At 38.7% G+C, this 16,256-nt stretch overlaps 1 protein-coding gene and 1 pseudogene across 1 annotated transcript; one reads left to right on the top strand and one right to left on the bottom strand.

Moving 5' to 3' along the window:
* Window positions 1-1,274: 1,274 nt before the first annotated feature.
* LOC131355556 (interferon-induced very large GTPase 1-like) lies at window positions 1,275-10,149 on the bottom strand. The gene is made up of 5 exons (XM_058393905.1): window positions 10,070-10,149; window positions 7,220-7,278; window positions 6,996-7,101; window positions 6,574-6,834; window positions 1,275-6,461 (listed from the first exon to the last, which is right to left on the bottom strand). Exons 2-5 carry the CDS (start codon window positions 7,238-7,240, stop codon window positions 1,783-1,785), a joined length of 5,067 nt encoding a protein of 1,688 aa, XP_058249888.1. The 5' UTR covers window positions 7,241-7,278; window positions 10,070-10,149; the 3' UTR covers window positions 1,275-1,782.
* Window positions 10,150-13,132: 2,983 nt separating this feature from the next.
* On the top strand, window positions 13,133-15,213 carry LOC131356245 (neuroligin-2-like; annotated as a pseudogene).
* Window positions 15,214-16,256: the final 1,043 nt, after the last annotated feature.

Genomic DNA, 16,256 nt, shown 5'->3' with positions numbered 1-16,256 from the left:
GATGGACATGTCCATAAAATATCTAGAAAACTTTGTTTACTATTAAAATGAAAGTTGGTGTTGCAATCAAATTTAACAATTATAACTGGAAGAATATGTTTATTATATAGGAAGAATATGTTTATTTTTGTTATATTTTTTATTCTAAATTTAGATACATCTCACCAATTCCAGGGAGTTGAATAATTTTGCAAACACTCAACAATCGTGGTATGGTAAAATGACATGCTTATATCTGAGTTATCATATTTAATAGCATAAGGACTGACTAGTAGGTAGCCCTTTATCATGAGCACATTTCTGCTATCCAGGATCACACCAGTCCATAGCAGGTTTTTAGGAGTTGGACTTGCAAAACTGCATAGACACAGTACAGGACCGATGTGTAGACTGAATGAAGCAAAACCCTATTCCATCTAAGTGCAACAAAACTAAATTTACATTTAAAAATTAAAATATAGCCCCTTAATATGAAACATATCAGATATTAAACTGATTAGAACAGATACTACACTACAGCAAAATGTAACTTAATTTACAAAACATCCTTATGATGAACTTCCACAGTGTCATGTGTGATGTGCTTGCCATGTTTCCTGTTAAAGTCATGCATAACTTTGTGTCAGATTTCTGAAACAGCCATGAGAATAATTTCAGTACATTCTTCTTTTGTCCAAGGCATTCCTAAACGTTATCAGAATAATATAGGTATTAATGTATGAAGACTTTTGGGATGAGCTGCATTTTTTTTTCAATGTATTGGTTATATTATATATCTGTCCACTTCAATGGTTTTAATTGCAAATATCTAGATTAAAGCTGTAGCTTTCTATCATCTCATTCATCTTTTGATTTCAGATATTAAAACAAAATAATTGGCCTTGATGCCAACTTTCTGTCAGCTCTAACCAGTCTCATGCTTGACCTCTCTTCACCAAGGTGTTTTTATCTGCAGAACTGGATATTTTTCTTTATTGCACTCGAAAACTGTTGTATGTGAAAACCCAGATCAACAGTTTTGGAAATGCTTAAACCAGCCTTTTGGCAAAAGCAATCATGCTACATTCAAAATCACTGATGAAAAAACATTACATTCTTCCACATTATGATGGCTGATGTGAATATTACCTGAAATTACTGAACCGTATCTTCTGCTGTATATATATACATGTACACGAACATTTGTTTTGGAAGAAGGTTTATTGAGAGTTAAACAGGTTACACTGATTTTGATTACAAAGCAAAAATGTTATGATAACTTTAGTATCATTCTGTCACCTTTATGTGAACTAAGATCTAAGTTTCGATTTAAATGTAATATTTATCTAATAATCACACATGCCAGAAAATGTTATATAGACATAACAGTGTTGCATAAATATATTTAAATTATGAAATTTAATTATACTTTGAATTTAATTCAGTTTTAAAGAAATCAACAGTCACCTGCATGTCCACTAAAAAGACCTAAAAACAGAACTAAAAAAATCATTACTCAGTTAAGTTTAATATCCAGAGATATGATTGTAATTCTTGTGCTTTTCAGTATTATTAAAATGGACAGTATTCTCTCCTGGTTGGAATTTTAAAAGAGAAAGTTGAAAGAACTTGAAAACTAGAACAATGAAACATCCATTTATCCTCTAAAATGGGTGATTTTAAGTTACAATGTGTTGTCATTTGATATACTGATGTTAGGATCAGATGAAACACTCTGATATCATTTTGAAATCAAGCTAAAATCAGTGTTCTTTAATCCCTTATCCTGATGATTTTTCACTATCATGTCTGGATACGAAAACACTCCTTCAAACTTTTTTCTGCTTGTTGCTTTGTGATAATTTTCCACACTGGGGGAATATCTGCAGGTTTTGCTTTATACACTTCTGCAAACTGATCATTAAATTTTGCCATCACATATTTCCAGTAGTCTGAGGCCTCTATGCTGGGATCTGCAGGGATGTGCCAGTCTGGAAAGATCTCCCTGTATTTCTTGTAAGGATGGAACTCATGTTTGGTCTCTAGGCATCTGAACTTTCTTTCACCGTTCACATCACTGGAACAAATGGTAGTGTCTAATTTCTGTGAGTCCTTATCCCTGTATAAGCCAAGTCCTTGAGGTCTGTGTACAGATGCAACGTGATGTGTATGAGCTTCTCCTCCTGCTTCACATGGTGCTTTGCAGAATGGACACTGTTTCCCGCAGCCAAATACACTCTTGAACAGCTCATCCTGGGGTTTGATTTTGAGTGTTTTCAGTTTGCTATGAATGTCATCATTCTCAAACTTAGTCTTCAGTGATCCTTCCATTTCCTCCACAGACTGTGTGAGCCAGTGGGCAAATTGCTCCCACTTGGCATTGTTCAAAACCATGACTGCTTCCAAGACATCATTTGGAATGACAAGTTTTTTTCCAAGCTCTCTGCAAATATTCTGAATAAATCCCTTTACGCTTTCATTTTCATCTGTCTCCTGTTGTGCTTTTCTGATGGCCTCTTTTATGTTCATAGTAGCTCTTTTGAGATGCTGTTCTTCCAACTCAAATAGTTTGTTTCCTTTGGAAAATCTGTCTTCAATCTGTTTTAATATCCACTCCTTAACAAAGCGTTCATATGATCGTATGTAGGCCACATAGTTCTCAAAATTATTGTCATCCAGAAGTTGTTTTAATATAGAGTACTGAAAAAATGAGCGTGTGCTGAACTGAAATGCATTTTTCCCTTGGAGCATTGTATCAGTAATGTCTAGTCCCAGTGAGTTACAGATGAATGTCTCAACTGCAGGGCTCAGGCAGAGTTTTACGAATTCTTCAGCCTTCCTCTGACACTGATCACGATCACTGAACAGATCTTTGAAATCAGCACGGTACTTCTCTTTGAATTGCTCTAGACATCGGCATGGGTCGTTCTCTTCAATAAAACTGTCATGCATGGCCTGGAATTCTCTTGCAGAAATAGCACAAATGTGCAGCTTCAGAGAGAGTTCAAATTCAGCAGAAACTTTACATTTCTTCCCTAAAATCAATTTATCATCAGTTATATGTAGGATCTCCTGAATGTAGGTGTCATGGTAATCTGAATTTCTCTCTTTTTTGTCATCAATTGACTGCATGCATGTACTGATAACACTGTTTGCTAATTCTTGCAGATTGCTAGTGTACTTACTGTAAAACCATTTTTCTAGCAAACTCTCAGAAGTAACAATGAAGCTCTCTTTGCCGTATTCATTCAGATTCAATTTGTTTAACTTTTGAGAGACAAAGCTTCCCTTTTCTTTCATGTTCATTCGTAATTGGCTACAAACACTATCAGATATGGTTTGTCTACCCAAACCTTTAAAGGACAGCTCTTCAACAGTTTCCTGCCATATTTTTTCAAAGATGTTGTTGAGCTTCTCTTCAGACATACTTTCTGAATGTCTGTTTTTCCGGAGCTCCTCCAGAAGGTTGAGCACTTTTTTTTCCATTTTGTCAGTGTGTGTTTTCCTGATGTTGTCCAGTTTATTCTTCCCTTTCCTAATCTCAATAATTGCCTCTAGTTTATTCAGCACTGAGTTTTCTGTTTCCTTCCTAAGGGATTTTGCACTGTTCACAAAGTCTTCTTTGTACTTTTCCACGAGATTGACATGACCCTCTGTTTGCTCAAAGTATTTGTTGAGGTTGTCAAAAATGGTCTTTTCCCATTTATCAAGCTCTGAGGAGGCCTCGTCTTTCAGGGTCCTCAGTAAATCTTGTAGGTTTGTCTTGTCAGATTGTGATTTCATGATCTCAAAATTGGACACTCTGGTTTCAGCAGATGTTAACCACTTATACATGTCCTTTTTGAAAGACCATTCCCATTTATGGAATTCAGTGCACAGCTTCATGTATGCATCAGCTACCAAGCTGTTCCTAAAGCTGAATATGAAATTTTCATATTTTACTGCATTCCATAAGCTTTTTGTCCACTCCAGAAATTCTTCAATGTTGTTGGTAGATATCTTTTTGTTTACAAGAATGTTTATTATGTTCTTTTTGAAGTCATAGACAATTTCAGAGTAGCCTGCATTCACTGGTGCCATTGGTGGGTTTCCATGCCAGAGCCCAGGTATATACCAGTTACCAGTCTCTGGATCATACTCCATTACATCAGTAAACTTCTTGTACATTTCTTTGTTTTCCATCTTGGCTGCTGCCTCAGTCATCTCATTCAGCTGCTCTAAGAGAAGCTTCCTGTCTCTCATGTTTTTGTCATGTGCTGAGACATCAGCTACATTCTGATGTACGAATGCACACATGGGTTTTTTGCCTACTTCCTTCATCCTGAGGAATGCATGCACCACAATCTGCAGAATGTCCTTCATTTCTGTAGAGTTCTCCATGGCAATGTTGATGATGGTAATGTCACTCAGTCCAACAACAAGTGTAGCTAGTTCATTGTCATGTTCATAGCTGTCATCTAGCTGTGCCAGCTCAGGTGATTTCAGTCCCTCAGTGTCAATGATCACTAAATGATCACAGTTAAGTACTTCTCTGAAGCTGTCTGTGACTTTGATCATCAACATGAACGCTCCTCGTGTGCATCTTCCACTGCTGACTGCAAACTGAACCCCAAACATGGTGTTTAGTAGGGTAGACTTTCCTGTGCTCTGCACTCCTAATACTGTGACTACCATGATCTTCTTCTTAGTTTGCACTAAAGTATTCAGCTCTTTCAGTACATCACTAATCCACCTTAGTGGTATATTTGAAGCATCTCCATCAACTAGTTCAAGAGGGAATCCCTGTAACAGGAGCTCGGCACACAGTTTGGGTAAGTGTAGCATTTGTTGTCGTGATTGTAGATTTTCTGGTAGGGAGACAGCAGCTTCATACAGCTGACCCATTTCCCTCAAAAAGTGTTCAGTTCCTAAAGCACTGTTTGAGATCTGCCTGTCAAGTTCTGCAATCTCCTCTTTCTTCTCAGATGATTGTTGACATTTCTCCTTGTACTTTTCTCTAAGATTGGATAGTTTCTTGCGGGATAAATTGTCCAAATACATTCGCATCCATTTCAGGAAGAAAGATCTCTCAAGAGTGGAACTTGACAGTGCACTTATGAAGCAGGACATAGCTATTGACATATCATAGCTGCTTTGCTGCTTTCTGAGTTCCATCTTCTGTTCAGCAAGTTCACCTTTATAGTCCTCAATGTTCTTATCCCCAGCTTTACGAAGCCTACACTCCTCTTTCTCTATTTTTCCCAGTTTCTTCCAGATCTCACCCTGCAAAGGGAGATGTTCTTCCTTAAACTTTAGTGTGTCCTGTATCATGCTAGTGATTGCCATTGCATTTTCTTTTGCATTTTGGCACTCCTTATTGTCTTCATCAATCAAAATTCCTAAATTATGTGCAACTGTGGTCATCTTCTCAAGTTTTACAGTCACAGACTTCTTTTTAACAACATCACTCACAGCACAACACAGATTCTTGACAAACTCTGCATCATTTTGTTTGTTCTTTAGAATGATGTTGCTTTTTGTCAAGTTCAATGCGGCAGCTGTTCTTTTCAACAAATCCAGGTTGAAGGCTTTGGTGTGTGCATTACCCACCAAAAACAACTGTGCTTTTACATGTGTATTGGTGAGCAGATGATGGTTTGTGTCCAAATTGTCAAAGAACACAAAAACTGCTGTAGAAATCTGACAAAGGAATGAGTACTGAGTCTCAAATGTACTTATGTCCCCTCTTAGGTTTGCAATAGCCACAGGTTCTGGGAAGATGTCTATGTTTTTATTTCCACAAGGTAAGTACCAGCTGATCTCCACCAAACCATTTGATATTTTTCTTGGGATGTCTCCACAGTCCATGTCACGGTGCACAAATGTGTCATGATATTGCTGTGGATTACTGAGCAGTTTGTTCAAGATTTGAGATTTAGAAATGCTGCAGTCTCCAAGTCTTACAAAGGACACTAAGGGTAAGTCTGCTAGAATGATCCTTTCTTCCACAAACCCTCTTGGATCAGACAAGGAGTGTGGTCTGTATTTCTTCACAATATCTCTTAAGGCCCAAAGCATGAGCATGCTCTTCTGTGTGTCACAATTAGGAAGCAGTAAAGGCACAGAGAACTGGCACATAGACATTTTCAAGGCAATCTCTTGCTGAAGAAAACTGTCTGAGCAAAGGAAGAGTGCAGTTATGATGTCTAAAGGATTGACTTTATGACTATAGGCCTGGTCGAGGACAAGACTGTCCAGATCACTACACAAATTCAAACTCAAATCTTCACCCTCAACAGTTAATGGAAGACATTTGGCATCTCGTGCAGTCACATTCACCATCATAATTTTCTTGATGAAAAGCCAAGGTAAATCTGATAGAGTCTGTGCTGGATCATCTGTCACTGTGCTCTTGTCTATCTGTAGTACAGTACTCAGTGAGAGTTTATCAGTGAGGTGTTGCTTCAGCCCCAGGTCCTGAAGACAGCTCTCAAAATGTGTTACTATTAATAATAATAATAATAAAAAAAAACATTTCAAACCCATAAATCAATGGTTTAGATAAAAACTAGTTGCCATAAAATGTATAGATTTGCAAAGTGTATAAATACTTACGAGTACGAGCATCTAACCCAGCTGTCTCGCTTCTGCTGCCATTTTTAAGCACTGTTGCAATGTGGAAGGAGTATGTTTCTCCTGGAGTCAGGTTACTGATAACTAGTGTGTTAGTTTCTGTTTCTTCTTCATGAACAGTCACACTATTATGGGAACACACCACATGGTATTTCTGTTCTAAGGATGCAGGTGGATGCCAGGTTAGAGTAACTGATGTACTACTGATATTCTTAACCTTGAAGCTTTCAGGTGGGTTTGGAACTGTAATGAAAAGAGAATTGGAGTAGAAATGGAATGGGAAATTAAATGGAGATGTTATTAGACACATAAACTATAGACATATAGACTATAAAATCACTAGAATGGTTATTACTTGTATATGCAGTCACTTTGGTGACCTGCTAAAGATTTTATATCAGTACCTTCTGAAGTGACTGTCTCCTCTTTAAGATGTGACTCTGCAGACTGGTTCTCAGAAAGATTTAGTTGCAGCCCTTTGTTAGCAAACTCTCTGGCTTCTTCAGATTGCTTGGTTTGGAAATAGTTAAACAAAGTTATGAAAGATGACTTCAATCAAATATCTACCAAACATCCTGGTATGTGAATCAGGAAATCAAATAGATAAAGAACAAAGCTCAATGCATACCTCTTTATCAGAACTCTCCATTATGCATAGTATGATAACAATCAGTCTTCATTGGCAAACTGTACAAACCAAACACAAGATATATTTTAAGTATTTAGACACAGGGATGTCATTTTATAGACAGCAACAACAAACATACCAAAGATTGAAAATGTTTCTTATTAAATATTATGTTTCTTATTAAATAATACTTCCATTCAATTCAAGATTCAAGATTCAAAGAATTATTAATTATTAATTATTATTAATCCCAGGGGGAAATTGCTTTGTGATGTTACAGTTGCTCTAATTAACGTGGAAGAGACAATTATATTTAATAAGTATATTGTATAAGTATAAGTATATAATTATAAGTATATTGTATTATATACAAGGAACTGTAAGGAACTGAAAAGAAAAACAAACAGACTAGTAAAAAGAAACCTTAAAATAGAATAAATAAGTACAGGTACTGTACAAATAATAGTGTAGAACTGTAATATTAACACATGGCAATATGTTCACAATTCAATTGATTTTATTCATTTTAAACTCGTAATAACAGTTAGCCATTACCCATTACATTAGACTGGACCAGCAATACCCTGTTCAAACTGCTGAAATTTAGCACGAACATTAAGAGTGACAGAGAATCTGGACATCTCCTCCCCTCCAGCAGAGGATGCACAACTGCCAGTAACACATACTGTGTTCTAACCTTGTTTCTGATCCACTTTTGTTGGTGGATCCATACCAGAAATTTTGAAATGGACTTTGGATTACTAGTTTATTAGTTTTATATTGTTTCTGAAGAATTTCTTTTAATAAATAGTGCTTCTTTACATGGATCACCCATTTTTTTTTTAGTATGCCCTGTTACATAAAATATGAGCAGTTAAATTATAAACTAAAGTCAGCAACCACTTCAGTGGAAGACAGTAATCTTCATATCTTACAGCTATTTATAAAATGTTCTTTATGCTTGTTTAAGTTTGGGTGTATCCACAAATAAGAGAGTCCCTTCCATTACAATACTGTTACAGTGAACCAAAAGAACACAACCTGATACATCACACCATTAAAGCATTAAGATGACCTGTGATCTATTGTTTGGTTTACCAAAGATGACCTTTGCAATGGAACCACAAAAGGAAGAAACTTAATATTATAAATGATACAATGGCACTGCAAATAAAAGGGGATATGAGACTGAATATATAATGAAAGTGATTCATTTGATTTACAGGATGGCACATTGTTCCTTCCAGCAATAAATTCTCCCTACCTATCCTACCTACAGATGTGAGCTAAAAATTAGGCTGTGTTGGTATACCCCAGCTTGTCCAAATGACATGATCACAGAATGGCTCATAAAAATCTCTGTATACATGAGATTCCACCACCCCTGACACACACATAAATACATCATATTTTTGTGCTCTTCTTTCTAATAAATGTATGGTTGTATTATAAAAATGCAAGAGAAGAAAAATATAAGTGTGTTAAAATGGGCAAATAGAAAAAAAAACTATTATATGGTGTTACTACCCTATGGCTTCAAACTAGCATCTTGCAAACTTTGTACACTTGCACAAAGTCAGGGATTTTGTAGGATCAGAATCAGGTGTATAAATAATCAGTTATACCAAGAAGGTGCTAATAATCATCAGTTTTATGTAGTTTGAAACACAGTCATTACCTGACACTGAAACAAATGTGTAGGAGCTTAAAACTGGGTGAGGAACAGACAAACTCTGCTACTAAGGTGAGGTTGTGGAAGACAGTTTCATGTCACAGATCATACACCATGGCAAGACTGAACACAGCAAGAAGACACAAGAAAAATAAACTGCATCAGCAAGGGCTCTCCCAGGCAAAGATTTCAAAGCAGACTGGAGTTTCAAGATGTGCTGTTCAAGCTATTTTAAAGAAGCACAAAGAAATGGGCAATGTTGAGGACCATAGATGCAGTGGTTGGCCAAGGAAACTTAATGCAGCAGATGAAAGACACATCACGCTTACTTCCTTTTGACATCAGAAAATGTTCAGCATAGCTCTAACGTAGAAACAAGGCTAAGCATTTAACTTTGCAAAAACACATAGGAACTGGGGTGCAGAAAAATAGCAGCAGGTGCTCTGGAATGATGAGTCAACATTTGAAATATTTGGTTGTAGCAGGAGGCAGGTTGTTTGTTGAAGGGCTGGAGAGCGGTACAATAATGAGTGTCTGCATGTAACAGTGAACCATAGTAGAGGTTCCTTACAAGTTTGGAGCTGCATTTCTGCAAATGGATTTGAAATGTTCCTAGAAGAATTGAAACTGTTTTGCAGGCAAAGGGTGATAACACCAAATATTGATTTGATTTGGATTTCACTTCTGTTCATTTCCTTTCCTTTTTGTTAATTGATAAAAAATAAACTAACCCTTCTATTTTTGAAAGCATTTCACACAGCATTTGAAATATTGAAATGTATGTATGTATGTATGTACAGTATGTGTGTATATACACACATCTATATTTTATAATATATTTGTAATATAATTTGAAATGAACAATTAATTTGATATATATATTTCACACATATAAATAAAATAAATATAACACATTTGTTTCTCTCTCTCCCAGATCTCTCTCTCTCTCTCTCTCTCCACACACATTGAAACACACAGAAACACGTGTGTGTGGGGGTGTGTGCACTTACATATTTTACAAGGTTAGAAATGGTCAATTATCAAATTATCAATACATTATTATAACAAATGTCTGAAATATACACATATTCTCTCCAAAGGTTATTTTAGCAAAACACTATTTTAGAAATACATACAAAATTGTAGACCAAACAATTCAAAACCAGACTTGTACTTACGTGTTCGTCTAGAAGAAGTGAATGAAAATGGCATCAGTTCAAAGAATCACCACATGCCTTCAGAACCCCCCTTTTATACAAGCTGTTCCGGAGGGACCAAATCCAATTACCATAGACTACCATCTAAAGTTTCGTTTCTAAGAAAATGAAAATATCTAAAGTGTCGTTTCTGAGAAAATGAAAATATCTAAAGTGTCGTTTCTGAGAAAATGAAAATACATCTAAAGTGTCGTTTCTGAGAAAATGAAAATACATCTAAAGTGTCGTTTCTGAGAAAATGAAAATACATCTAAAGTGTCGTTTCTGAGAAAATGAAAATACATCTAAAGTGTCGTTTCTGAGAAAATGAAAATACATCTTAAGTTTCGGTTCTGAGAAAATGAAAAAATAAATAAATATATAAGCGCGCGCACACACGACTCACTAAGCTTATTCCTGAATCCTTTTCGTGTCCACGCGCACAACTTGGAAATGAGATAAGGATACATTAAGATTGTTAGAAATACAACAGTGTATATTTTTTTCTGACATACCCAATTCCAAATAGATAACAAAATAAACATGTCATGTCTGGATTATTCCTTTTATTTTTACCCAGTATCAAGCATACATACAGTTTAAGGACACTGGGGATGTGACATGTCTGTATTATTCCTTTATTCTTCTCATTATTACGCTCTCTATTTAAGTTTCTGAGTTTTTTCAGACTCATAGGCCTATAGACCAGCCACACCACACTCCATTCTTAAGTGTGTCCCTTAATGCTCTATAGAGCTGCTGCTAATTGGTGGGTTTAGGATCACACTATAAAATCCCCTTACATTATTTAAATAATCACAACATTCCTTACAGTCATTTTATTGTATGTCTATTTAAATGTGTTTTGAAAATTGTGCTGTCTGGCACGACAAGAAAATCGTGCTGTCTGGCACGAAAACAAATGGGCAATTCACGTCAGTGTGCACGAATCAGTAGATTACATAAATTACATGTCATTTATGTAATCTTTGCATGAAGATTGTGATGAGAATTTGGAAAGAGATTCCCAGTCAGTCAGTAGTCAGTACTCTGACTGTACAGTTAGAATTCCCATGGCACCAATTCACACCACTACAACTATGCATGCTAGTGAAGGAGGGGTGGAACCAATGACCTCTACTGTGGTCAGAGGGTTTAATCCCAATGAGCTAGAAGCTGTGATAAAGAATATTGGGAAATTTCATCCTGCCAAACAAGATACATTTAATTCTTTTTAAAAACTTTTGTTTACAAATGTACAGATAGTGAGGCATATGCACCCACTATATTTCAGGTATTCATTAATGAGATGTTCAAGGACCTGCTCACTCGTTGTGTCATTGTGTACACTGATGACATTCTGATCTATTCTAAGTCTAAGGAAGACCATGACTCTCAAGTATTGTCCTGAGTCCTACAACACCAACTATACATCAAGACAGAGAAATGTGAATTTCACTGGGAAATTAAAGTGAGGGAAAAAATTATTTGATCCCCTGCTGATTTTGTACGTTTGCCCACTAACAAAGAAATGATCAGTCTGTAATTTTAATGGTAGGTGTATTTGAACAGTGAGAGACAGAATAACAACAAAATAATCCAGAAAAATGCATTTCAGAAAAGTTATACATTGATTTGCATTTTAATGAGTGAAATAAGTATTTGATTCCCTATCAATCAGAAAGATTTCTGACTCCCAGGTGTCTTTTATACAGGTAATGAGCTGAGATTACAGTAGGAGCACTCTCGGGGAGTGCTCTTAGTCTCAGCTCGTTTGCTGTATGAAAGGCACCTATCCACAGAAGGAAGCAATCAATCAGATTCCAAACTCTCCAACATGGCCACGACCAAAGAGCTGTCCATTGATGTCAGGGACAAGACTGTAGACCTACACAAGGCTGGAATGAGCTACAAGACCATCGCCAAGCAGCTTGGTGAGAAGGTGACAACAGTTGGTGCGATTATTCCCAAATGGAAGAAACACAAAAGGACTGTCAATCTTCCTCGGTCTGGAGCTCCATGCAAGATCTCACCTCATGGAGTTTCAGTGATCATGAGAACAGCGAGGAATCATCCCAGAATTACACTGGAGGATTTTGTCAATGATCTCAAGGCAGCTGGGACCATAGTCACCAAGAAAACAATTGGTAACACACTACGCCGTGAAAGACTGAAATCCAGTAGCGCCTGCAAGTTCCCCCTGCTAAAGAAAGCACATGTACAGGCTCATCTGAAGTTTGCCAGTGAACATCTGAACGATTCAGAGGAGAACTGGGTGAAAGTGTTGTGGTCAAATGAGACCAAAATCCAGCTTTTTGGCATCAACTCAACTCGTTGTGTTTGGAGGAGGAGGAATGCTGCCTATGACTCCAAGAAGAACATCCCCACCGTCAAACATGGAGGTGGAAATATTATGCTTTGGGGGTGTTTTTCTGCTAAGGGGACAGGACAACTGCACCGCATCAAAGGGACGATGGACGGAGCCATGTACCATCAAATCTTGAGTGAGAACCTCCCTCCCTCAGCCAGGGCATTGAAAATGGGTCGTGGATGGATATTCCAGCCTGACAATGACCCAAAACACACAGCCAAGGCAACAAAGGAGTGGTTCAAAAAGAAGCACATTAAGGTCCTGTAGTGGCCTAGCCAGTCTCCAGACCTTAATCCCATAGAAAATCTGTGGAGGGAGCTGAAGGGTCAGCCAGAAAACCTTAATGACTTGGAGAAGATCTGCAAAGAGGAGTGGGCCCAAATTCCTTGAGATGTGAGATGTGTGCAAACCTGGTGGCTAACTACAAGAAATGTCTGACGTCTGTGATTGCCAACAAGGGTTTGCCACCAAGTACTAAGTCATGTTTTGCAAAGGGGTCAAATACTTATTTGTTGTTATTCTGTCTCTCACTGTTCAGATAAACCTACCATTAAAATTACAGAGTGATCATTTCTTTGTCAGTGGGCAGACATACAAAATCAGCAGGGGATCAAATAATTTTTTTCCCTCACTGTACCTACCTGGGCTATATCATAAGCACACAAGGAGTAAAAATGGACCAAAACAAGGTACCGGACAGAATGGCCAACCCCAACAAGCATTAAGGAATTACAAAGGTTCTCTGCTCAGGAAACTGAAAAAGTTCCCTTTCAAAGGAATTCAATGCTGCATCATGGCTGATGCTATGGGAATGCCAATACCAATGCCTCCATATGCTAGGAGATGTCTGTCTCAGAGGGCATGAAAGGGCACAAATGAGCCAAGAGCAGAGCACAGGTCCAGGTCCAGGTTATAGAACCTGATAAGGGTGTGCGGAGAGGACCAATCGCCCACAGTATAAATATCTTGGAGAGGAACGTCCTTAGCCAGAGTGCTGGACAAGGCGCTACACCTAGTGGAGTGAGCCGTAATCCCTAGAGGCAAAGCTAGGATGGTAGCGGTCATCAAGCTCAGAGCAGACAACACTAACCATTCATCAGGCCAATCTAAGATAAGATAAGCATGACTGCTGCTTGCTCCTTGTTGCCCACACTAAGCTCCTCAGAGTCCGATGCAGACAAGATCGCTTCCTGAAGACAAAGAAGCTGGAGTAATGTGAAGTGGATGCCTTTTTATACTATGACCTAATGCTGTAAATTCCACACTTTGTCTACTCCACACTAGGGGGAGTTCCTGAATTATGACCTTTTTATTGGCATCAACTAGGGAGAGGGGCTGAAGATGGGCAGATCGTGATAATGGTGAAATGTGGCATAAGACCCTGCTGGCATCATTCACAGACCACCAGTGGGTGGCTCCAGCTGTGGCCACTGCCAAGCTGCATGCAGATTACCAGTCCCCAGTGTATTGTTACAGGTTTTTCACCACTGCCAGACAGAAACACAGCCTGAGTGGGCAGATGCTGCACATTGGGATTAGATCCCATATGTGTTTGGTGTGCCCATGATTGGAGCAACAGACCAGTTCCCCTGCAACGTCTCCAAGAATGATGTCATGCTCAGTGCATGCTCAGTCATGACCTACTGGACCAACTTTGCCAAGACTGGGTATGTTTCTGACCGACCTACAACGATGCAGAGTCTATTCACTTATAATAATCTCAAATAATAGTCTCAAATGCTTTTTATATGGCTAAGACTATAATGTTCTCCTGTTGTTTTGAAAGCATGGAACTACATTTTTATTAAATTATGCTCCAATTACTCGGAAATAATGCATTTTGACCTTGCATAATTACAGATCAGCTAAAAATAAGACTTAACATGCAGTGAAACCGCCTAATTCAAGCTTACTTATCTTTAACTTATTCTTCATCAGAGACCCTAATCTGCCAGTCCCCCAGTACATGAAATTCATCCATACAAAGCCAAACCGCTTTGAGGAGGTCATCTGGACTAAGTTCCATTCTAAGGACAAGCAGTACCTGCATATTGGCCTGAAGCCACGTATCCGTGACAACTACCGTGCCAACAAGGTAGCCTTCTGGCTGGAGCTGGTGCCTCACCTACACAACCTGCACAAGGAACTCCCATTCCTGACCACCTGCCTGCCCCCATGACCCCCTGATGCACATGCCACACACCCACCATACCCCACATTCCCTCCAGATCCTGAAGGCTCAAAAAGGCCACATTTTTGTACATTTCCTGGTGATGCACGTGACTACTCCACTGAATTGAGTGTCACAGTGGCAGTGAGTGTGTCTTTGCTGTTCCTCAGCATGGCATTTGCTGCTCTTTACTACAGATGAGACCGGCGGGATGAATCATGGCGTCACCGCCTATCTCCACAGCGTGGCGTGCCAGCCAATGGCCTGGCGCACAGCCAAGAGGAGGAGCTCATGTCTCTGCAGATGAAGCGCTCTGAGCAGCGTGATGTGGAGCCACTGCAACCAGCCTGCCCACCAGACTTTGGCACTACGGCAGGCACCAGATGATGTTCCACTTATGACTCCCAACACCATCACCATGATACCTAGCAGCATTGCAAGCATGCAGCAACTCCACCCCTTCAGCGCCTTTCCCTCCACCACTGGCCACAACAACACACTGCCTCACCAACACTCCACCACCCATGTATAGTACTGCCCTCTTTTCCTGACCCTTCTCCATCCTTCTCTCATGCTCCCTGGTGATGAAGTACAGTGGTTCTTCTCTTATAGACACACATGAACAGCATGAATGAGCTGTACATGTTTGCATTAGAGAAACTGCTTTTTCGGATGGAACAAAGTACAATTAGAGAGAGAGCGAGAGAGAGAGAGAGAGAGAGAGAGAGAGAGAGAGGAAAAAAAGTGTAAGGAAAAAAACAACAAAGAAATTGGTAGATATTCTGTTTCTTGTTTGATGTTTGTTTGTTTGTTTGTTTGTTTGTTTGTTTTATGATTGAATTAAATGCTTACTTTGTGAACAGGACAACAGTTGCAAGTTTAATTCAGCCACTGCAGAGGTCAGCATATAAATCTCTCTTCTCTTTATTTAGTACAACCAACAGGAAGGTTGTATGCTCTTCAGAATTATTAAAAAATCACCTGTCAACCCCCTAATTAATCTTATTCCGGTTGTTCAGTAAGTTGTAGTCACTGGTTTCAGATGATGAGTCACTGTGTGTGTAATGAAGTCTAGTATGAATTTCTCTGCTCCTGGGGCCTCTTACAGTAGCATTTAAACAAGAAAGCAGCATAGGTAATGTGTAAGATTGCCTCCATTTCATTAAAAAAGAGAATGTATCTTACCACTGCTTAAGCACTGGTCAACTTTTGTGCTTAGAGGAATACAAGATAAGTAATGTGCAAAACACAAGTATTTCAAGTTACAGACCTAGTGAGGTAATGTGCAAAAACTACGTGTTTAAGTCCTGTGCAAATCTCAGTGTATTGAAGAGTTCTGTACAAACCGGAGTGTATTGTGTGTAGTGTGTAGTTTACTGTACAGTCCAGGACAGAGAGTAGTGTCAGCACTGACTTTTCCCACCCCGAGTGGAATTAAAGAGTCACATGGCATGGGGGAGGAATGACCTCCTTAGTCTTTCAGTGGAGCAGGGCAACAACCTGTCACTGAAGCTGCTCCTCTGTCTGGAGATGATGCTGTACAGGGATGAAATGGATTGTCCATGATGGACAGGAACCTGCTCAGCGCCCTGCTCTCTGCCACTGATGTCAGACTGTCCAGTTCCCAC

This window comes from Hemibagrus wyckioides, linkage group LG07, assembly GCF_019097595.1.
Source record: "Hemibagrus wyckioides isolate EC202008001 linkage group LG07, SWU_Hwy_1.0, whole genome shotgun sequence".
NCBI lineage: Eukaryota > Metazoa > Chordata > Actinopteri > Siluriformes > Bagridae > Hemibagrus > Hemibagrus wyckioides.
This window is presented reverse-complemented; position numbering and strand designations above follow the sequence as displayed.